We start from the raw sequence: 23,960 nt of genomic DNA on the forward strand, positions 1-23,960 counted from the left end.
CCCCAAACACAGTCGTACTGTATATGGTGAACATTTTACGATTCAAAACATAATTGAATTTTTAGCTGAAAAAGCATCTAAACACGTCACAAAGAAAGGAAAAACTCATTACAGGTGAATTAGTCAAGTTATATTAGCACGGTATTAATATAATAAGATATTTCTGTTTTCATAAAAACACAGGAGGTATCTTTCACTGGATTGTCTGTTTCACAAATGACTGGATGAGCCCTGCTGCTATCAGTCCAATGGGAACTGCAGTTACGTTGACCTTTAAATATTCCCTGTGGTTTTATAGTTTTAGTTGTGTCATTAAATCCCAACCATATGGGAGTCTGTGCTGTTTAAAGTAACACTAAAGCAGCTTTTACATGTTCCAACTTGAACGCAGCTTCAGCTTCCTGCAGCTTTGTTGAACTGTTTGACTATTTTGGATGTCTTTAACACGTTCGGTGACATTCTGTGCCAACAGTTAGTTTATTAAGTCGTCGAGATAACTTTGTTCTTCCTGAGCTGACTGGTAAGCGTGGCGCATTGTTGTGGTGCATTGTTTCAGCGATGTCATTAGATTCACATACCAGTCATTGTCTGGTTTTATCTGGAATGTATTATTTGTACATCTTGTCAGCAATGAGGTTCAAAGTTCTTTAAAGAGTGCCCTCTATGTGGAAATCTGTTTAAGGATGAATGAACAAACTGCTGCTGTGGTTTCATATAAACAATCTGTGGTTATATTAAAGTTCTTATAGTTTGATTATCGATGTTTTTTTGTCCTTGCAGTAGTCAATGAGCTTAACAGTTCATTCTAATTCTTTGAAATAGTAGCTCAACAAAATAATCTTGACTCCAGTTATACTGACTGTGTTTTTCCAGAGCTTTTAACTAAATGTGTGTCATTCGGGGTTTTTTTGTCATTTGTCTTCACCATGACTGAGTCATCTCTTCTTTTTAGATGTGGTTGAATGCTCCAGAAAAAAGCAGGTAAACGGACTTTGACACAAGATTATTATTTAAAACATAGCATGAATTGGAGTTCCCTTTCCTGTATCGTGTTCGGAGCTTAAATGTCTCTATAAAGGAAGTTTGAACTGACACAGGAAACAAATCCAACTGTATTCAAAATCTCTGTCAGCCACACCTGGTTAATTTTCGCTGTAGATGACATATTGCTCTGCCTTCACTTCAGCTACGCAGCGAGCGAAACACACTTCCAATAATGCTTCCATTAAAACCTTGGAGGCTTTTAATGTGAAACTGAAAACTGAGACACTGAAACAACAAGATTCACCAAAGTGTTTTCTAGCTGTGTCAGGAAGTGTCACCAGTGAAAGATCAATATGAAGTACACGATAAATAATCCAGTAAACATAAACATAAAGTCAGTTAACCCAATTAACAGTTATTTAGAATATTGCATTAACAACACATTGGCTCCAGGCAGCTAGCATTGTGGTTAGCTTGGTTAGCAGTAAACATTATATATCTATGTTGAGTAATTCTCACAGATTAGAAAATGAATGAAACAGGGTTGTTTATGTATTTTAAATGGTTTCTAAGACAACCAGCACCGTCATCAAAGAGCCTTCAGAGAATTTTAAAACCAAAACTGAAAGTGTACAATAAAACGTAAAGCATTATTATTATATCTTATGTACCATTGTTTTTAGTGACAGTTATTTTTTTATAAGACTCGTTCTGTGAAATCCCTCCCACTGCCTTCATTGTCTTCCTGTGCCACTCTGGCACAGCGGCATTGTGGTCCACTGTGGTCTACATCTAGAGCGCTAACTAGGCCACAGAAAGTCATACGCTCACACGCCAGCGGTCACATGTGCTGTACATTCAATTTGTCACATATCTGCACCGAGGTTACGGGAAAGTCTCACATAAAGATTAAAGAGAAGCCAATTTCACACACCGAGAGCAGTTTATTGGTCGTAGTAAGTGCTATAGATACAGGGCGTCCCTCTACAGCTCTGGAGGAAGCTTTTCCCCTCTGAGGATAAGTCTGAGTAACAACACTCGAGCAGCCCAGCTTTAAATATTTAACTCTGTTACAAACTAGATATATGGATTAAAAACATGGACACCCACCAGGAAGGAAGGATATATGTAAAGACACAATGGAGTTATATTATGGGAAGTGTAGGATCCAGCGTTTTAGGAGCTTGACCCGTACAACTAAAGATATTTAGGCCTGTTCTTGGTAATTTGTCCTACAATGTGTTTCCTGTAGATCTGACTGACAAAGGAAACCTGACTGATAGGTTAACCTTCACACAATTTCTTGCAGTCGCCGGCTCGCAGACAAGAAAACACAAACTGCCTGTTTTTTCCTGCTGACTGGAATTTTTTAAATGACCAAAAATCCTGCCTGTTGAGTGCAAACTGGACGAGTTAAAGACCCTCTTGGTTTGTGTATTGTTTCTGGACAGATAACTGAGATAAATGCTCCAGAACAGGGTTGTTTTTGGAATGAAGTCTGAATAGTGCTCGTTAGCTCGCTAATTCAACTAAGTTAAGTGAAATTTGGCAATGTAAAAGCAACAAATTAAAGCAGTGAATGGGCCGTACTCTAGTGTATCACTCGCACACCACTCAAAATGTCCCGTAAATCAGACCATGACTGCCATACAAGGCTTACTTCCTGTTTCCAGCAGGTGGCGCTATGACTATACCTGAACATTTGCATGTAGATGTGTTCAGGACGGGACTTTTATCAAACGTGTGCATTTTAGTGCAGGTTGGACAAATTACACTGAAGTTACAACAAATTTGGCACCACGCCACGGACACGCCCTTCGAGTAAAGTTTGATAACTGTACATCGTGATGGTCTTTAGAGTACACTGAACAAATTTTAAGCCTATCCGATCAAATCATTAGGAGGAGTTTGTTAAACTACAAGTGCAAGATGACCACTAAATTAAAAATTTCCGACTTCCTGTTGGATGTTGGGTTAAAGGTCCTCGAGGCTTTATTGTACGTCTGATATCGGTGGTGCTGGTGAGCCATTATACCCACAGAATACGCCGTTTTGTGCTACGCCGCATGTTGTAGCCTCTATAAGCGACTGTAGACGGTCCAAACAGTCTTCGTGCACACATACAAACACAACCACGTTCCCGTCCTCACACACAAACACACTGCTGAACACACACAGATGAAAGGCAGCTGCCCCACTGCTCTGAATATCTACACTGCAGGCGGGAAAATGAGAAGGAAGTCTGTACAAAATACCGTCTGCAAGACTAAATGAGAGGGAGCGGCGAGCAACCACCGAAACGTTTCAACATTTACTGCTGCTGAACTCTGGAGGTTTTTGTGCATTTGTTGACTTACACTGTTGTTCTCTTAAATAAATAATTCGTTAAAGGAACAGGAACAATACAGAACAACCAGAACACTCATCGTTAGTTGTTTCAAAGGGCCGAGACAGACCTCGCAGTGATTATGTAATGGAGAGACTTTTATTGCTGTAAACACTTCAGTAATCTTACACCAGACTGCCTGAGGCTTCAGTCTCTGCACAGTGAGGACAACATGTTGGTGTTTACAGTACAGGCTTTACTAAATAGGTGACCTTTCACATTAAATTGCTCTGCAGAATTTACAAACATCTTTTTAAAAAGTCCATAGTCCATTATCAGTTCTGTTTAAAGGACCAGTGTGCCTTCCAAGTGAGTAGGAGAAACTACAGTGGCCCTATCTAGAGCCAGGGTTTGGTTTGTACCACTGTAGAAAACTACTATTTCAGGGATCTTAGATTAAGATTTAACCTTTTCTTCTGAGAGCTGCTCATCTCCCACCTGCAGGTCTTTACTTCAGATCCAGCAGAGTTTCTAGGGATTAACATTAACTCCACCTTCACCAGCTGCAACACTAAAGTGATACACTCATGCATTCATCAATAATTATAATCCATTAATATAATCTATATTATTCTACAATGGATGATTCTGCAGATGAGTTTTGGTACTTTGAGAAGATTTTGAGTATTTCTACACTGTTTTATTGCTACTTTTACGATATTTAAGATATTTACAGAAATATTTCAGCAGTTTCTTGCTCTTCATTTACTTCAGCCTTAACAGCTTCCAGCATTTGACATTTTAAGCCTCTTTTATAACCTTTTCAACTTTGTGGTCACTCTTAATCTCTCTCACACACTCACACACACACTCACATACACACACACACACACACACACACACACACACACTCCTTCCTTACTCATACACAGATCCCTCCACCTTTCAATGTCAGTGATGTGCTCTAACACACAAACTCGCTGACATCGGGTCTTTCCACATTAAGTCCACATTATACGTTAACGTTGACAGCCGGCGCCGTGCTCACACTCCTTTTATGGTCGGCGGCGGACTCGTGTTATTTTCAGCTGGATGCCTTCCCAACGTGAGTCTGCTGATTGTCTCGTGAGCCAGACGGTGCAGTGTGTGTGTGTGTGTGTGTGTGTGTGTGTGTGTGTGTGTGGAGATGATTGAACGGCGACCAGCAGTGGGTCCAGGTCCTCTGCAGGAGCACTGCAGGCTGAGAGCTGGTTCCCAATATGAAACAGATACTCGTACAAATCAGTTCTGATCGATTTGTTTACTCTCTGAAAATCAAATAGTCCTGATTATAGGGACGGAGAGCCTCCCTGTCTCAGGCCGGGTAGTCGCTGCTCGCTCACCATCCAGACTTATACACCCGCCCTAAAATCATGTGGACTCACAAATGGACGCTCCATAATGTGCTATCCATTTAAAATGTCACATCATCAGGATTTTAATAGATTTTTCAGTGAACATTGTGAATCACATCGCAATATCTGTCAAATTAATCACCATACAATCTTTTTACTGTATTGTGCAGTCTTAATTATGAATATTATTAGATATTACTATAATAATATATCACAATCTTAAGGTTTTTCCAATATTTAGCTATAAATATCACAACATATTTAATGATATTACAAATACATGCAAAGTCAAGCGTAAAATAATGAAGGTCATATTTAATTAAATTGTATTCAACATAAATAACACTATCCTTTTAATGAACTGCTGAATGCTGCTGTGCATTAGCTTCAAAGAGTCCCTTAACATCCGTAAACAAACAATTGTTTGTGTTATAGATTAGTCATTTGATCTTCACAACATCAGAAAACAGTCACAGTTTCCACAGCCCATAAAGGTTTTATCAGAGAACAACTGTCCCCAAAATATTCAGTTTAATATAATGTTGGATGGGTGCAATGTTTGGCTGTCCACATACTTTTGGCCATGTTTTGTCTTCCATTACTACTGTACCTACTGTTCTTATTACTCCACCTCTGCTGCTCCTGCTGCTACAACTGTGGCTGGTAATATAACAGCAGCAGTAACTGTGGTATCCAGTGGGTCTGTCAGGTATCGCTGCTGTGATTGAGCCTCCCTTAATGACTGCTGGAGGTTCCGGTCAGACCCAGTGACATAATGTTCCTCATAATCCGGTTCCTCAGGTAACCCAGTTTTTATGTGGAAGTACATAAGCCTCATGGTAACTGGGTTAGAAAACCAGGGTAAGCTCCCATTCTGAATATGAGAACTCTGGCTGTGTGGAGGTTTCCTGTATGAAACTGGGTGTGGGGGATGGGTTACTGCCTGCAGGGGTTCTGTTCACCTGTGCAAACTCTGATCTGCACGTTGTTTTCTGGGTAATGCCAACAAATACACCTACACCTATCACTGTGTAGTCTGTTCTGTTTGTTCTTGAACAACTCGAGGGCTCATTCGCAGGGTTTGAAAAGTCAATATGAACAGCTTATGTTGAATTATTGAAATTGTGAAAGCGTTGTAGTGAGCAGTGTCTTTTATAGACTCCATTACAGTTCAGTATTTTAATGGGATTCTCTGTCAGCCGGGTTTGTTTTCTTTGTTATCCACCCGAGAGGTTATAGACATTGTTGGAATTAAAGTTTAGAGTTTTTTGGAGAGTTTGCAGTCGAGGACATCACACACAGACGCTCATAAATTAGTATTGCGATACCAGAAGATCAGAGATCTCTGTCTACCAAACGTCTGGAGATTTCTGAATGTTAACTGGAGATAAAGCAAACCACTCAGCTTTTTAAAAGATTGAAAATAGGCGTCCGAAGCACAAGGGTTCCACGTCCCGGCCATGAAGGCGTTGAATTCGGTTCCACGATGCAGGGTTTTCGATCCCTGGCTCTTCCTGTGTTTATTTCCAATGGTTCCCAGTGTGTACATGCAGAGAACCCTTTAAAGTCTCTCAGGTGAATCTCAGCTGCTTTACTTACCTTTCATTTAAAGTTCTATCAGGAGATGTTTGCTGCAGTAAAAGCAGATTAATGCTCATTAATATTAATATTCTCCATCAGCAGGTCAATATTCCCTTTCTCATCTACTGCAGCATCTAACAGCTGTTTATCTGTTAATGTAATGTCCTAAGACAGTGAGACGGGTACCGTACCGCATACTTCCTGTCGGTATGAAGCTAACCCAATCTGCCCGGGTCGTATTGATCATCGGGTCGATTGAATTAGAGTTAAGCTCCTCGGCTGCTCTGCTGACTCATGACGCAGCGGTGAGGAGCGGATGAGAATACGATGAACTACACACTAGACTAAAACTATATATATTATATATTATAAATGTCATGAAACACGAGCTGTCAGTTTAATATTAACCAAAATAAGTTTAATATTAATATTTTATTATGGTGTTTATTTATATGTATTATTAATATGTTTTTTTAGGAATTATTTAGTATATTTTATAAGGTTTTGGGGTTTTAAATGAGAAACACTGCTGTCATGGCCACAAATTTATCTACAGAAATAATTTATAGATAGAAACGTAGGTAAATTCGTTGGGGTCGCAGTGATACCACTGTTGAAGCTGTCAGACAAATAGTTTTGGCGGGAGGCGCACTGATGGCCAGCAACGCCCTCTCACGGCCCCATCTACTCCCATGTTAATTTTAGATGACAAATCTTGAAAGACGCTCGTTGAACCTCTTCTCTCTCATCTCCCAGGTACTTTTTAACTTAAACCACTAAAACTTGGCAGCGCTATAGTCAACAAGATGCGACGCCCACGGTTTTCGGTTTCATTTGGTCGTTCCTGGCCATGTTTTGAGGGGATTCGTTTTAATTGTTTTCTGTTCTCTGAGGAGTTAGAGACGAGAGAGTGCCAGCTGCTGTGGGCTCCCCTGATTGCCATGACAACCGAAGCCTGCTCACACACACACACACACACACACACACAGCTAGCTACAGAGAATGACAAGACATTAATAAGCTAGCGCTAGCTGGCTAGCTAAAGATAATTAGCAGGCGGCTAAATAGCAAACAATTTAAAGCTGAATGATTTTAATATTAATACAAAATAAGTTCAATACACCTTAAATATTTTACCCTACTCTGAGCTGTTCCTTAATTTACTTTAGCACTCCTTCAGGAGCATAATACAATTAAACACATTAACCAAAGCTAGCACTTAGCTAGCGATTAGCGGTTAGCTAGCGATTAGCACGTAGCTAAGCGCTAGCTTTGGTTTATGTGTTTATGTGTGCTAGCTCTAGCTAGCTAGCTAAAGAGAATGACATGATATTAATATGCTAGCGCTAGCTAAGGAGGATGACAGGTTATCAATATGCTATAGGGAGGATTACATGGCATTAATAATCTAGCGCTAGCTGGCTAGCTAAAGATAATTAGAAGGTGGCTAACAAGCAAACTATTTAAAGCTGAATGATTTTAATATTAACACAAAATAAGAACAATACACCTTAAATATTTTACCTACTATGAGCTGTTCCTTAATTTACATTAGCACTTCTTCAGGAGCATAATACAATTAAACACATTAACCAAAGCTAGCACTTAGCTAGCGATTAGCGGTTGACTTAGCTGGATTAGCGCAGAGCTAGCGATGAGCTGTTAGCTAGGATTAGCGCACAGCTAGCGATTAGCGGTTGACGTAGACATGGTATTAACATATGGGCCAGAGCAAGGCACAATCAAAATTGCTTTAGGAATTTTCTAGTTCATATTTCTTCTCTCTCTCAGTTGCTGGACATCAACTGGACAGGACTCACGAACATGCTGGACATTCCCGGTGTCAAGTAAGTAACTGCGTGTGTGTGTGTGTGTGTGTGTGTGTGTGTGTGTGTGTGTGTGTGTGTGTGTTTTCTGGAAATTGTGCATTCTCATTTGCTGTCTGTCTGTGTGATTTTTTTATTGGTCTTTGCTTCCATTGATTTTAATTAGAATTAATAATTTTACTGTGTTGTTCAGAGCCGAGCAGCCACATCCTGGACACACACACACACACACACACACACACACACACACACACACACACACACACACAGATTCCTTTGATATCATGGCCAGGTGGCCTCACACAGTTCCTCAGGGAGCTAGCTGGCTATTAGAGAGAGCAGCTGTGTGTGTGTGTGTGTGTGTGTGTGTGTGTGTGTGTGTGTGTGTGTGTGTGTGTGGGTGTGTGTAATAGAGACATGATGTCATTCCTGTGTCTATTTTGTCTCTGTGTGGACGTGTCCTCACACACCCTATGTTTGGGTCTCAGTGTGCTATATGTGGCATAAAAACACATAGTTTAGTTCTGTGTAAACTTTTATTTGCAGACTTTTTTTTCTGGCATTGCATTGTGGGAATATTACCACTAGAAAATATTGTATGATTTAGCGTCATGTGATCAGGCTCTAGCTGAAACCTACCTGTGAGCTTTGGACACACTCTGATGCCTGTTAATGAGTTTACAGCGTATTCATTGTAATTTCTCCTTTAAATGAGACACAGTGCCGTTCAGCATCAACCATGTGTGACTTATTTCATATTCTAATCAACCGACAAAGGAATTTGAGCAGCACAGACGCACCTTATTATATTACATTCCTCTTAAACCACAAGAATCCTTTCTACATACCTCTGAACAACCTTAGTCGCCATCTGCGTTTTCAGTTTTCTTCCATGTTTGTTCTATCGGAGAAGAGTTTGTCCGTTAAGTTCCAGGAAATCTTCCCTAAGGAGTTCTTCTACATTCAGTTTCACTCTCAGAAACACATTTTGTGTATCCTTGAGGCAGATTTTTGACATTTGAAACCTGCGTTGTGTTAACACCCATTTACACCAGCGATAACTCTTCTCCTCTCCGAGGCGTTTCCTGTGCATCGCTGCCTTTCTTGCCACATTAAATCTGCCTTTAGATCAGTGGAATAGTGTGAAACCATTGGTAGAAATGTGTACTACGACGACGCAAGACAAACTAAAGAGGAACCCACTCAGAGAAACTGCTCCGTAGCGCTACTAGAGGTCAAAAACTTACAAGTGACCTTTTATGCATCTCCCCAAAGAGTCCCTTTAATAAAGAGACATCTACAAAACTGAGACCTTGAATCACTTACACTTACTTAATATTTATTTGTTGCTTTCTCAGACCCTAGAAAATCAGTTTATCTCTGTGTGAACTCGTCTCATTGTGGGAAAGGCTCTGGAAAGAGACGTCAGTGCTCATGTGTAGTGCAAACCAGTAAGAGGAAAAAGCTTTTTTAGAGTTGTGAATAGGAGCCATCTTCAAACCCATTATCTAGTTCCCATTATACATCCACGGTTCAGCTCTTTCTAACTGCCTGGTTCTTTCTCTCTTTAGTCCAACATATGAGCTGAAATATAAAACACAACACAGTACAGCAGATATTGCTGTTTGACTCCTGCATAAACATAAAAGTAGGAATACCAGAGATACAATAAAAAGACATTGATGTCGTTGTACTTGCTTCTTCTTCCAGCTGCTGCAGCCTCCACTCCACCAGAAAGCCCAAAATACAAATATAAATGACATAACTTCTTTAAGTGTGATACTGGTGCACCATTAATTATGTAACTGTGCCATGTCCACTAGAATATATTAGCATAATGGTTCAGTAGTGGATGGAAATACACACAGATTTACACCTTCAGATATTTCACTTAAAATCAGCCCAGTTTTGCTGGTTCAACACTTTAATAGCGAACCGGAGAGAGCTGCTGTGGGTTGAACCGCTGTGGTAACAGGTTAGAGAGTGAAGCAGGTTTTTTTTTTTTAGTCCATGTCAGAAAATATCACATCTGATTACTCTGAACCCAGAACAGTAGGAAAACTGAAAACCCGCCGAGCACTCGGTGCTTTTTGGAGCGTGCAGGAGCACATCCTTCCCGCACGGTATAATGACAAAATGAAGCCGGAGCTTTGAAGAGAGGTTCCCAGTGGACGCGCAGCCAGGGCGGACTCTCAGGCTCTCAGGCCCTTCTGCTGAAACCATTACCTTAACCACCGGATCACAGAATGGATTATGACCTTTATTTCTCTCCGCTAAGTGTTGGTATTTATAGTAACGTGATTATGGAAGGACGTGATGTTTGGGGAGGTTTGGGAGAAGGGTTTCCAGACTTTCTTCAGTTGAGCATCGACCTCGAGGGGACACAGCAACAAACTTTAGATCGAACAGAAAAATACACACGAAACATAGTGTACATCCTACTTTCTGAGGGTCTTTGAGTCCACTATGGAGAGCTGAGAGAGACCGGTCCTGGTCCAGTATTAAGAACACCTCATTCACCCATCATCATAAACATCAGGCTGATCCAGGGGTCACCATGCTAACATAATCATTATGATAGTGAGCAGGTAGCAAGGAGACGTGGGCCCCACATGGGCTATGCTAGGCTACATGGGTAGCGAGGGTAAGGGCCCAGAGGGTGTGGGGTGAAATGGGTTTTTTGGGGGGAAATTACAAGAATAAAGTCGTAATTTTATGAGAACTCCTCCCGCTGCGTTAAAATGAGGAATGTTGAGCATCTTGTGAAGTTATTCTTTGGTATCGGTTTCACAAATAAGGAAATACTTAATCTTTTGGCTCATCAGCGTCAAATTATTATCAGTGTCAGGACTTTGAAACGATTGTGCAAACGACTGTGTCTCTTTCAAAGAAAGAACCACACGGACTCGGAAGAAATAGCTTCTTTTGTACTTTATTCTCGTATTATTACGACTTTATTGTCGTAATTTATTTATTTATTTTTCCTCTTAGTATGGCCCTAATGCTCCGTCGTATTTAAGATCTCACTTTCCCCTCAGATTTTTCTGTATTGTTGATTTTATGTTTTATTGGACTTTCAGCCATAATTTGACATTAATTTTTAAAGCAAATGACAACAAGCAGATTACTGACAGAGAGGTTGAAAGGCGGGCCACAGGTGGTGAACACCTCCTCCTGCAGAGCGCCGTTATCACACTGCTAACTGAGCTCACTCCTCTGTATTGACCCGTTGCTGTTTCCTGCTGGCTCACTGTTTGTTTGTTTTCAGCTCAGAAACTCGCTGCGGTTTCCAAAAGACTCCGCCCTGTGAAATGTAGCTTTCCTTGTTCGACAAGTTTGCAGGAAAACCCCAGCCTGTGTCTGTGTGTGTGTGTGTGTGTGTGTGTGTGAAGACCTGCCCTCACCCCACCCTCCTCACTCTCTTCCTGTGTGTTAGCGAGAGGGTACCCATCATTATTCCCCCACTGATGATTTGCATTTTGTCCTGACACAGCAGGAAGTCCTGAGGTTGTGTAACATTTATGTGGAGATAATTGCGTGTTCTAGCGAGCGTGCAGACCAGGAATCAGCATGTCAACACCAAAATCAACTTTGCATTGCAAATTCTAGTCTGAACCTGACCCAGGATCAGCTCTTTGGAGAGGGTTGCTGGTTGTTTCTGTAGTAAAGCGACGCAGCTGTGCTTTAATGCAGGTTGCTGCCGCCCTCTAGAGGAGATAAGGCGAACTGCAGCTTCAGCTGTGTGTAGAGGTGGAATATTAGAGGATATTTAATGTTAATACATATTTATGCTTTAAAATCTACTTGCTACATGTTCAGACATGAAAAAACTGTTTTATTAAAAGGTCAGTTCACCCAAACTATGAAATAAACATAATTTTTCATTCAGCCGTGAATAATTTGGGTTTTATTTTCCCATTTTTTTAAGACTTCTTCTTTCAGCCCAATACAACAGAGAGACATTAATTTACAGCTTAAATTCAACAGCAACCTCTGTTTCCTGAGACAGTGTCCTCGTTACTCTAAACACTCTCTGTCCTCAGCTTCCATACAAACTACTTTCCTTATCGCTTCATCTGACCATCGTGTTTTTTGCTTCGGTTTTTATTAATTTATTTTCTATAAAATGTCAGAAAATAGTGAAAAATGCCTGTAACACTGTCATTCTTTCGAATAATATTCTCTTTACTCTCATGTAGGATTAAAGAAAGCATCAAAGTTTCACATGTGAGAAGTTTTAACCTGCAAAAATGTGTCAAGCGATGAATTGATCGTCAGAATAGTTGCTGGATTAAATAATGAATTAATTAAATGGTCACTATGGAAACACACTTTATTTTATGTCTCTCATATAGATGCTGGTTGTGAGTGTGTGGAACCAGAGAGGAGTGCGCTGTGTCACATAAGGACACTCGCTGCTGTGTGTGTGTGTGTGTGTGTGTGTGTGTGTGTGTGTGTGTTTGGACGTGTACGAGGCCGGTCTGTGGACAGCTGCAGGTCTTAACACTCCTTCAGCACTGAGAGCTGAATGACAACCAGGATGAGAGATTAAAACGCTTTTCACATATTCTCTATCCTCCCTCCATTCTTCATCACTCTCCTGTTCTCTCTCCTCCTCCTCCTCCTCCATCTGTCTCAGTGGTCTGTGTGACAACATCCTCCAGGACATCATCTACAGCTTCCTGGTGCTGCCCAACCGCATCACCATCCCCCTGGTGGGAGAGGCCCAGCTGGCCCAGCTACGCTTCCCCATGCCCAAGGTAACACACAGCAACACTAACACACACACACACACACACACACACACACACAGCAACACTAACACACCCACACACACACACACTGAAACTAACACACACACTATAAACTCATTTAAAAGCTGTTTTGTTTGTTCCTCCTGTGTTAGCGCCCTCTGCTGGTCCAGCCTCGTCCTTACGCTCTCTGTAACTCTTCTGTCTCCTCAGGGCGTCCTGAGGATCCACTTCCTCGAGGCCCAGGACCTGCTGGGTAAAGACAAGTTCCTAGGGGGGCTGATCAAAGGCAAGTCGGACCCGTACGGAGTCCTCCAGATCGGGACCCAGCTCTTCCAGAGCAAAGTCATCCACGAGACCGTCCACCCAAAATGGAACGAAGTGTACGAGGTGAGTCAGTCTGAGCGTGGAAAAGATTTACGAACAGATATTGATTATAACTCTGCCCAAACGTCTGTCTATAATAGGGACGGATATTTACAATAATCTCTCCATTCAGTTTGAATTAGATAAATAACAATATTGCATAAAACAATAAAGTGATATTCAGAGTTTATCCTGAACTTAAAGGATTTTATTTCACAACCAAGCAACTTTTATGTATCTTTTAAATTACTAAGAATATATGGTGAGTTTACAAGTTTACATTGTGCAGTCTTAACTGTGACTTTACGATAAATTACTATGGTCTACACATTACATTTATAGTAAATGCACTAATACTCACTAAGAAAAGGCACAAAGTTGGATTTTGTCTTTTTTTTTTGTTTCTGTTTTTACCAAATTATAGTCTTTAGTTTTTAAAGAACTTTATCAGGAACTGAACCCTTTTTCTTCGCCTAAACAAAACGTAGCGAGATGTTAAATGCTGACCTCAACATTAAGACATAACTGCGTATGAAGTCTGCAGAATTCCTCTTCTGTGGCCCAAGTTCAAAACGTTTCATCTTGAAAGAAAAACTCTCTCTTGGAAGAAAAACTGCTTCCGAACAGTCCGATCCACTGGAATCGTGTCCCTCCGAGCTCACCGATTCCTTCTGCTGGTGGTTCACATTGTGAAACTGTGACGTCAAACTTGCAACAAGAATGGCGGAGAGGAAGAAACGTGTGACAGCTGACAGCCGTGCTCGTTGCTGAAAATTTTTTTTTCACGCAATGTGGCCTGAAATTGTGAATATTAAAGTGTGTGTTTGTGTTTTCAGGCGTTGATTTACGATCACTCAGGACAGAATCTGGATGTGGAGCTGTTTGATGAAGACACTGATAAAGACGACTTCCTGGGAAGGTACGTCCGCTCCTTTCATCCTGATCCACGAGTAACCTGATCTAACCTCGCGTTCTCCTCCACCCGCCTCTGTTTACTTACTTACACACTACATTACTGTCTGTATGTATCTTTGCATGAGTGAAGGGACTTTATTATCAAAGCCAAATCTCCTCCAGACAATCAGTTGTAACAGTCATTTTGTCATAAATCCACAAAAAAGCTGCTCACATAGATTATATTATATTTGATGGATTAACTGTATTTATTCTGTATACTGTGCTTTAAAAGTCCTATTTCCCATAAAGAGTGTACAGTATGTAATATGATTTCACACTCCAGTTACCTTCTAGCGGTTTTTCCTCCCCTGAAAGTGACGAGGAGCTCACGGCGAGCTTTAACGAGTGCAGCGTTGTGTGTGTCTGACTTTAATTTCAGTTAACTCGCCGCCACGCCTCGTTCAGGAGCCCCTCAGTGAAAGTTCTGTCTCGTTTGTGATTTGTTTTTCAGTCTGATGATCGATCTGGGCGAGCTGCAGAAGGAACAGAAGGTCGATGAGGTAATCTGCAGCTCTTCCTCTCCGAGTTCCAGCAGTCGGCTCCACGTTAAAGCAGCGGACATGTTGCTCATTGTGGCGTCTCTGCACTGAAAGTTACATTGTTTTTCTGCCGTGATGGACACTAACTCCTGTGTTCTTGTTTTAATTTAGTTTATTTGGGTTTTTAGCTTCAAAAATCAAATTGTATGACTTTTTTTGCCTCTTTTTTTATTAGAATGACCAACCAGTACAAACCAAACATCATCAAAGGAATAGAAACAAACTTCATCTGTTGAGTTATTGCTCACATTATATAAAACATAAAACATAGCAGTTTGATTGATTGATAGTATTTCTCTCCTTCCCTTTATCTCTCTGCGCTATTAGGTGTTAATTATAATATTGATATCAACAAGGAACATTTGTTTGTCTTCAGTGGTTTGTGTTGGAGGATGTGGCCACGGGGAAGCTGCACCTCAGGCTGGAGTGGTTATCTCTGCTGCCCACACCTGAGAAGCTGGACCAGGTACCGAACCACAGCCTGAACCGAGCCCTTCATCAGAATGGTCAAACACGCTGAGCTATTAGCATTGACCGTGCTCTTTATCGTCCCCTCACAGGCGCTGATGAGCATCAAAGCCGATCGCGGTCACGCCAACGACGGCCTGTCGTCGGCGCTGCTCGTCGTCTTCCTGGATTCAGCCAGAAACCTGCCTGTAAGTCAGTCGGGTCCGACCTCCCAGAGTGCACCTGCAGTAACGATTTACAGTCTCTCCTTAGAGTCAACGAACATTAAATGTAGACACGAGCTGAGCCGCGGCGAGGTGAAATTATCATTACAGAATGTTGATTCCCGCTCCTGGGAATGGATGAAGTGCTTTTTGGTTCCAGTTGACACAGTTTGTTCACCTCCGTCTCTCACTCGTCTTCTTTTCTGCTCTTCGCTCCATCTCATCTTAAAGGTGCAGTAAAAAGACAACAGATCGTGTTATATATTAATAATGTTATTTAACTCTTTTTACTGGGATTTATGGCAAGAAAGAGGTTTGAGCCTGTTTTTTTATCAGTTTTAGCTGCTAAAAAGTTCAAAGTTATACAATTTGTGTAAAAAAAAAAACATTTAGTATTTTATAGGACGTCATTAAATAGACAGACTTTGTCTCAGCGCCCCCAGCGACCCTGGTACTTTAACTTTTAATACTTTAAATACATTTTCCTGATTCTACTTACACACTTTTACTTAGGGCATCGAGTATTTCGTACTTATTCTGCAGTGAAGGATCTGATCACTTCCTCCTCCACCGCTGTTAATAAATGATCTCTGAGACTGTCGCAGCACCTTTAAGTTAAAAGATGGAGTCTGTCCTGTCTCACAGTGTTTTCCAGCACAGAGAATTTTATCTGTTAGTGATTGAACTCTACAGGCTTCACCTTCCTCTTCTTCTCTGCTTCTCCCCTCTCCTCCCCCTCCTCCCCTCTGAAGAGCGTCTTCGAGGGGAACTTGGGCTCTGGCTACTTAAAAGAGAGGCGGGCGGCGGGCCTGGTGTTTTGCGAGAACACTGCCTCTCTCTATAGGACCCTATTTGTGAGTGCGCTGGCTGTTTTCTGCATCCTAGACTAGTTTTGGCCGAGCAGTGCCAAGGTGTGATCACCTCTGCTAGACGTCATGTTCCTTTCTCTTTTTCTACTTTTGCTCGTGTTTGGTTTTAAAAAACAAAACGCCGGTTTGAACCGTCTGCCTCGTGAGCATGAATCCCTACTTGTGCATGAGTTGAAGTTCTTTAATATCATTTATTTTTGTCGTGGCTGTTTGTTTGTTGGAGTTGGACTGATTACAGAGCGGAGGAACATCGAGTGTTTATGTTTTAGAACTATCAAAAGCATCCTTCCTCCTCTTTTATCGTCCCTCATAAGCAGTTATTGATCTGACAGGATTAGTTGCACTGATATAGTTCCAGATGGGTTACTACCCAGGAAGCAGACACTCTCTGTCTTTCACTTTCTCCTCAGAAGATGTTCTTTTAAAGGGATAAAACAACCAATGCTCCCGTATGGGTGCTGTTATAAAGCTCTAGGTTTAACTTTATATCCTGTAGCTGTCTCTGAGATCAGAAGTCCATGTATTGTTGTTTATTGTTTATTAAGGATCCCCATTAAAAGCACATGTATGGTTCTCCTGGGGTCCTAAACATCAGGAACACAGGACAAGCACACAATAAGAAAATACAACATTTAAATAATAATAGTAGATTAATCCACTAATGAGTGCAGACAAGAATGAAGTGATGGCAGATAACAATGCAATTAACATAAGAACAAAACAAACAACTTGAGCTCTAACAGTCAGTATACCTGCAGGGGAATGTTCTCATGCTCTGATATATTTCTTTATTTGCTTTCTAAAAGTTGTTTTGTTGTTTACAGTAGATATGATATCTTTGGGCAAAGAATTGTGCTGTTGACCTGTAATATGACCTGTTATATGTGTTTCATGTGGCGCATTCACACCGGAGTTAACTTTGTATTTTACTTGAATTTCTAAATTTCTAATCTGCTGCTGTGTGAGGCTGCAGCTACCAGAAACCTCTCTGCTCATTTAAAAAGTAACTTTACCAGGGGGGTTCCCACACATCCTGGAAAACCTGGATATTTACAAGACTTATTTTTCAGTCATGGAAACAACTGGAAATAATCTATGTTTTCCTGGATAGATTATAACGGTATTTTAGCCCCTGACTCGTCCACGTAAACTTATGTTTGAGGTAGTAAACTGTAGTCAAATCACAGGAAACCAGAAAGCGAGAGTAACGTTGACCAAGGTCCTGGAAGAAGATTTCTTAAAGAGTGGGTTCTGATACGGTACATTAAAATACCAGTTTAATACCTTAAATAAATAGAAAATTATGATTCCAAATCAGCAGTGAAATTTAGACTTAACCAATTACAGACATGGCAGAAGTCCCCAGATAAAACCAGTTCCCTGTGAATAGGGCTTAAAGAAAACCAACCCTTTAGCTGAAATGAGTTCTTGTTAGAGTTATTTATTTGTTAGTTGACAGGTTAAACAGTCTATAAGAGTGATTTGTACGATGTGTTGCAGCAGCAGATTAGTTATTGTGAGAGGAAGGAATGCTGTTTGATCACTGAGACACTGAGAGCAGGGAGGCTGAATTCTCTGTGGATTGCTTTCCCTCCATCCTCCCTCAACAAGCCCAGTTTGTGTGTGTGTGTGTGTGTGTGTGTGTGTGTGTGTGTGTGTGTGAGTGTGAGAGAGAGAGGTTTCACTCCTAACTCCGCCCACCAGGGGGCAGCACGGAGTTCTATGAAAAACTGAAGCACATCGGATCCATTTTTAAAGGAATACACAGACATTTCTACAGATACAGACACTGAATGCAGTTCTCAGTGTTGGCCAGCAGGTGTCACTGCGGACGCGTCAATAAGTCTGTGTGTCGCTTTAAAAAAACATCATCACATCGACCATCTGACATGAGCTGCGTTGAGTTTTTAAAGACTCACTCGTGCATGTTGAACCCCTGAGATAACATTAGCATTAGCATTCATACCTGTCGCTCAGTTTTTATCAGCTGTTCTGTGTATTGATGATGGAATATCAACGTATTTCATACCAATATATATAGAAATGTTATCACCACAACAGCAACATCTCCTCTCCTCGTCCGTCAGAGTGATTCCTTCTTCATTTTACTCTCCACATGTCGATCAATGACTCCCATCTGATGCTGTGGTATTTTGACTCGAGTCCAACCAATACGCTTTAGCTCAAACTGGGCAGATGTTGGCACAAATATGTGCAGAGAACCAAAACAAATTGCAGTTTATGAATGTTTTATATGCTGAAGAATCTAGAATTTAGTATATTCTGTTGTTTTTAAATTAAAATTGAACTCTGCAACGACACATTTGAGAGATAATCACCAAATTAATTATTAAAAATATTATTTAGATGCTTTTTTTACTCTTAAACCTGCACGTCTGAGTCCAGTATTGGTTTGACTCTAGTTTCCATGTCCAGGTTTAATTGGGGAATGACATTAACCATGTGATTGTCCATGTTGTCTCTCTGTCTGTCTTCATTGTGTCCTGACGTTTGGTGATGCCGGTGGTCCTGGTCCTGTGCTCTTCCTCCTCCCTGCATGCCCCCCTCTTTTCCCTAATAACCTGCTGGTGTGTGTGTCTGTTTGTGTGTGTGTGTGTGTGTTGTTTACTCTCTCCTGCCTTGTCCCTGGGGGAAAATCAAAGCGCAATCCGTTAGAGTTCAACCAAGCGGGGCTGAAGAAGGCCTCGGTCAGTAAGGCCATCAAGGTAACGACACGGTAAACGAAGCACACCCATACCGCTCAGACACCGAGGAGGCACACAGAGGAACACACGGGGCTTACATACGCAAACATTTATATTCCTGCACTGTGTGGCCAAGAGTATGTGGACGCGTTAACAGCCTCCGCTCTTCTGGTTGCAGTCTGAGCTGCAGGGATTTGCTCCCATTCAGTCACACGAGCATGAGTGAGGTCCGGCTCACATCGGTGTTCCAGTTCATCCCAAATGTGTGTGTGGATGGGTGGAGATCAGGGCTCCGTGCAGGGCCTGTTAGGTTTCTTTAAGACTTTGTGCACATGTTCATATCACATCTAAAATACCCTCGTATGCTGCAGCTTTAAGATCTCCTTTCATTGGAAGTGTCTGCATACCTTTTGGCCACATAGTCACAGCGTTAAAGGTAGTTTACTGCAAATAAAGCAAACAGTATATATGTCCATAATCACCTTTATACCTTATTATAACAATACTGTTTAATTATACAGTTTTAGACCCAAAGTTCACAGAACTGATTCAACATATAACCTTTGAAAATAAAAGCCATATATAAATTGGTCGATGGTTTTATTGTGAAAGGTATATGCAGAGGATTATTCACATAGAACTTTATTAAACTTCCTGGTTTTAGTTTATATTTTAAAACATGACTATGAATCCTTTGTTGAGTTGATCCTTCCTTCTGGAACCTCGGTGAACTTTCTCCTTTCCTGTCCGCAGACATGCTCTGTGCTACGTCGAACACATTTCGAAGATGGTTTAAAGATAAAAGCGACATATCGTCACATCTTAAGTTAGCTTTAACTTTATCTGTGACTAAATGTCGCTTCCATCTTTTAACTCTCTTCAACACTTAGCATATCTAAACACAGGAAAGGAGACAGTTGACGGAGGATCTGATGGAGGATTGTTGAACTGTTACTGGAGCACAGAGACAAAAAGGGGGCGGGACTTAGGAAGGGTACATTTGGGAGAAAGTTTGGAGATTTTTGGAAATATCAAGCTCATTAAGTTTATATGAAGAGAGCTCACTTGGTGATGTACCCAGCAGGGGGCGCTGCTGCTACTGGAACTGCACTTACTCTCTGACTGGTGTGAAATCATTAACAAACTCCACTAATCATGTTTTGTTGACTAAAACTGTGCACCGTGTCTAACAATGTGTGCTGTCAATAACAACATCCTGATCCAAAGTACATTTACACCTCCTGAAACTTTTAATTGATCTTTTCTTTGATCCAAAGTACATTTACACCTCCTGAAACTTTTAATTGATCTTTTCTTTTAAAACTGATCTGGGGTTTCCACACTTTACCTGGTGTCCTTTACTGCTCATCTCCCTTCCCATAAAAGTAACACATTTTGCCATACAGTGCTGAAATGTGTTGATTAGCAGCGGGTAGTTGATGTGATATCACACGCCCAGAAACGACGCTCAAAACTTACTGTACTGTATATTTCCTGTTCTCGTAAAAACATTTAACAGTATAATACACATTTTAGAGGTTTAGTGAGTAGCGTACTGACTAATAGCATGTTTAAGTTTATTATATTTGGTGAAAAAGATGCTCAAACAGGGTTAACCAAGAGTTATAGACTCAGTTTACTCCGTCAGCATCTTTTTTTAAAGAAATGAGTTTCTAGTTGAACTGAAAATACATTTTTGTGTTTCTATTAAGTAAAAAAAAAAACATTTCAGACGCTCTTTCCTGTTTGTTAAAACCTGTTTTTCTTCTTTTGCAGTCCGGTAAAAAAGTGACTAGCGTTCCGAGTCCGTTTGTCCAGTTCACAGTCGGACACAAGTCTTACGACAGCAAGGTGAGAGCGGAACATGATCCACATCGACACCCACCACCATTCATTCATCCATCCATCCATTCATTCATTCAGTACTGACCTTATCTCAAAAAGCACTGGAACTACAGCCGACGTAGCTTTGACGTAACGTAATACTTCTCATTCACTGAGGACATTTCAGTTAGCAAATATTTAATAGTTTGACTGGAAACAAGAGGAGACAGCAACTGGCTCTGTCAAAATGCTTAAAAACTCACTGATTACCACATCCAGCTCTGTACTTAACACACAGACACAAGATTGATATCAGTCTTCTCTCCAAAATGTTCAATATGGAACTAAACTGTTTGTATATTAACTATAGTTTTGGTATTTTCCCTCTTCCTCCTCTCTGTTGCGTCCTCTTCCAGACCAGATATAAGACCAATGAGCCGGTGTGGGAGGAAGCCTTCACCTTCCTCATCCACAACCCCAAGAGCCAGGAGTTGGAGGTTGAGGTACGTCTTTAGTAACTTCAGTTGGTGGATCACGTTTATCGGCAGTTAAATCTGGGATTATGAGCCGTGACTGACTTCATGGTGTTTGTTTCAGGTGAAGGATGAGAAACACGAGTGTTCGTTGGGGACGTTAAAGCTGCCTCTGAGCCGCCTGCTGGAGGCGGAGGACATGACGCTGAACCAGCGCTTCCCCCTGAAGAACTCGGGACCGAGCTGCACCGTGAAGATGAAGATGGCTCTGCGGGTGAGAGAGGAACCCGCACACGATGTTCTCTGTGTCATCCCCCATCTCCCTCCCTGCTTTCCTGTCACTCTTCAGTTGTTTCTGTCAATAACAAAATGCCCAAAATAAGCTTTATTCTTTAAAAAAATGAAGTAGATTTGGGAAATTTGACTATTTTCCGCATACTTCCGGTGTCAGAAACTAAAAAATGCCTTCAAACAAACCTTTTTTATGTATTTGATGCAGTCTGGATTATGTCAAACAGCATTATCAGGCTACTTGGCTCAATTGTTGAGCGTCTATGGGATCAAATAACATAATCATGACCCCATAGCGGGGGTGGGGGACCGCCTCTTTCCAAGCTTTGTCTCAGGGACTTTGCTGTAAGTGATAGTGATGACATACATTCAGCGCCATTAGATAAGCTAAAAGCCAAACTGTGTGGCAGTAAAGTGCTCCCTGCGGTCTGAGATACACAATAGAACAAGGTTTATTTAATGAATCATACAGAGTGGAGTGTGTTTAAAAAGCATTCACTATAGCTGTGGTTGATGTGGTTGAGATCTGTATCAGTATTTTGTGTTAATTAACCACCTTTAGAGCTGTAGACTACCAGACTAACTCGTTACCACTGCCTCCAGGCTTTAAGCTATCATTCACAGGTTGGAGGATCTGTAATAAAATGAGACAAACCGTTCACGTGTGTAAACAAATGACAGTTGGTTGTGTCCTCACATTTTTCTGTGTATAATTTCAGGTGTTGTGCTTGGAGAAGGACACATCCTTGCCCTCAGACTCCACCCCGTCCTCCGTACAGGTCCGTAAGTCCAGCAACGCCAGCAACCCCACCCCGCAGCCCTCCGTCTCCTCTGAGTCCCCCAGGCCTCCCTCCTCCAGCTCCGACATCCCTCGCTCGGCCTCGGTGTCCGCCCAGGACGTGCTGAACCGGAGGAGGGAGGGCGACGACTTCTTTAGGTCTGTGGGAAGCACAGACTTGGGGCAGGGTGGAGGAGGAGGAGGAGGAGGAGGAGGAGGAGGTCACGGCCTGGCAGAGGCCGGGAGGAGCACCTCCAACCTGGCCATCTCTGGTTCCCAGCAGTATCTGGCTGGAGGCAAGGAGCCGACGCCCAGCATCGCGTCGGACATCTCCAACCCCTACGCTGCCCAGGAGCTGCAGCTGAGGCTCCAGCAGCTGCAAAAGTACATCAGCCAGTCAAATATCAGTTTATCTGCTCCTAAAACATAAAGCTTTATTCTTCTAAATCTCTCTCTCTCTCTCTCTCTCTCTCTCTCTCTCTCTCTCTCTCTCTCTCTCTCTCTCTCTCTCTGTCTGTAGTGGTTCGGGCCCCAGTCACTTCCCACTGGGTGAGGTCCAGCTGACGGTCAGACACAGCTCCCAGAGGAACAAACTCATCGTGGTGGTTCACGGCTGCAGGTACGGCCCAGTAAAGAGTGCGACGTTCCTCCGCAGATACGGCGCTTTATGAGGTCGCCGTAACAATCCGTTTACCTTCCACAGAAACCTGATAGCGTTCACCGACCACGGCTCGGATCCTTACGTCCGCCTCTACCTGCTTCCTGACAAACGGAGGTCGGGCAGGAGGAAAACTCACACCTTCAAGAGAACCCTCAACCCGGTTTACGATCAGACGTGAGTCCGGCCGTCCCGCTCTCACGCGATTACTTTTATCCTGACTGATTGTTCAGTGGCTGAGCTGTGAGTGTCTGCTCTCTCTCCGCTCAGGTTCGAGTTCACTGTTTCCCTCGTGGAGCTCCACAGGCGGACTCTGGATGTTGCCGTGAAGAACGGTGGAGGCCTGCTCTCCAAACACAAAGGCCTCCTGGGAAAGGTACGGGCTTTCACTGGACGGGCAGATAACGGGGCAAAAGGCTCACTTCTTTCTTTTTTAAATGTACATAGTGATTTAAACACAGTCCGTATTTGTGTCATTGAAGCAAACTGTCGCCTTTCCTCATCAGGTTCTGGTGGATCTGACCCACGAGGACGTCAGCAAGGGTTGGACACAATGGTTAGTCTTTGATCTCTTCATCTTTTAATGATTCCTCAAGTTCATTTCTAAGAATCTAAAAGCACCAGAATCAAGTGAAACATCCCTTATCCCTTATAACTGATATCATGTGTCAGGATACAGTGAACAGCAGAAACGACAAAAGGTTATTTTTATAGAAGTTACCTCCTGCAGCTTTAAGATAAGACTCTAACTTATTATTGAGATGGTTGAGTGTGTTAATACGAGTCATGTGACACATAATATTAATATCCACAAGTGACAATATTTGGCAAAATTATAAATAACTTAAATAATGACGATAAAACGATTTATCTAGAGGGAATTTGTTGTGCAGCAGTTGTAAGCAGGAAATAGTGCAAACATAATATATCCTTAAAGATACGAGTATAAAAATGTACAAAAATATAT

At 41.8% G+C, this 23,960-nt stretch overlaps 1 protein-coding gene across 4 annotated transcripts in view; it reads left to right on the forward strand.

Annotated features, from left to right (window-relative positions):
• The window catches only part of LOC127353164 (extended synaptotagmin-2), a 51,830-nt gene that overhangs the window by 24,381 nt on the left and 3,489 nt on the right, over nt 1-23,960 (forward strand). For 2 of the 4 annotated variants that reach the window (XM_051382250.1, XM_051382326.1), the window contains exons 8-24: nt 8,077-8,132; nt 12,751-12,871; nt 13,076-13,252; nt 14,065-14,147; nt 14,637-14,685; nt 15,101-15,190; nt 15,285-15,380; nt 16,148-16,249; nt 18,928-18,990; nt 20,746-20,820; nt 21,210-21,296; nt 21,391-21,540; nt 22,277-22,719; nt 22,856-22,954; nt 23,039-23,170; nt 23,264-23,369; nt 23,500-23,549. In XM_051382250.1, the coding sequence (XP_051238210.1) occupies nt 8,077-8,132; nt 12,751-12,871; nt 13,076-13,252; nt 14,065-14,147; nt 14,637-14,685; nt 15,101-15,190; nt 15,285-15,380; nt 16,148-16,249; nt 18,928-18,990; nt 20,746-20,820; nt 21,210-21,296; nt 21,391-21,540; nt 22,277-22,719; nt 22,856-22,954; nt 23,039-23,170; nt 23,264-23,369; nt 23,500-23,549 (1,979 nt within the window). The remainder of the gene's footprint in view (nt 1-8,076; nt 8,133-12,750; nt 12,872-13,075; nt 13,253-14,064; nt 14,148-14,636; nt 14,686-15,100; nt 15,191-15,284; nt 15,381-16,147; nt 16,250-18,927; nt 18,991-20,745; nt 20,821-21,209; nt 21,297-21,390; nt 21,541-22,276; nt 22,720-22,855; nt 22,955-23,038; nt 23,171-23,263; nt 23,370-23,499; nt 23,550-23,960) is intronic. The other 2 variants (XM_051382408.1, XM_051382490.1) reach the window with 2 other exon arrangements.

This window comes from Dicentrarchus labrax, unplaced genomic scaffold (assembly GCF_905237075.1).
Source record: "Dicentrarchus labrax unplaced genomic scaffold, dlabrax2021, whole genome shotgun sequence".
In the NCBI taxonomy this organism is placed as follows: domain Eukaryota; kingdom Metazoa; phylum Chordata; class Actinopteri; family Moronidae; genus Dicentrarchus; species Dicentrarchus labrax.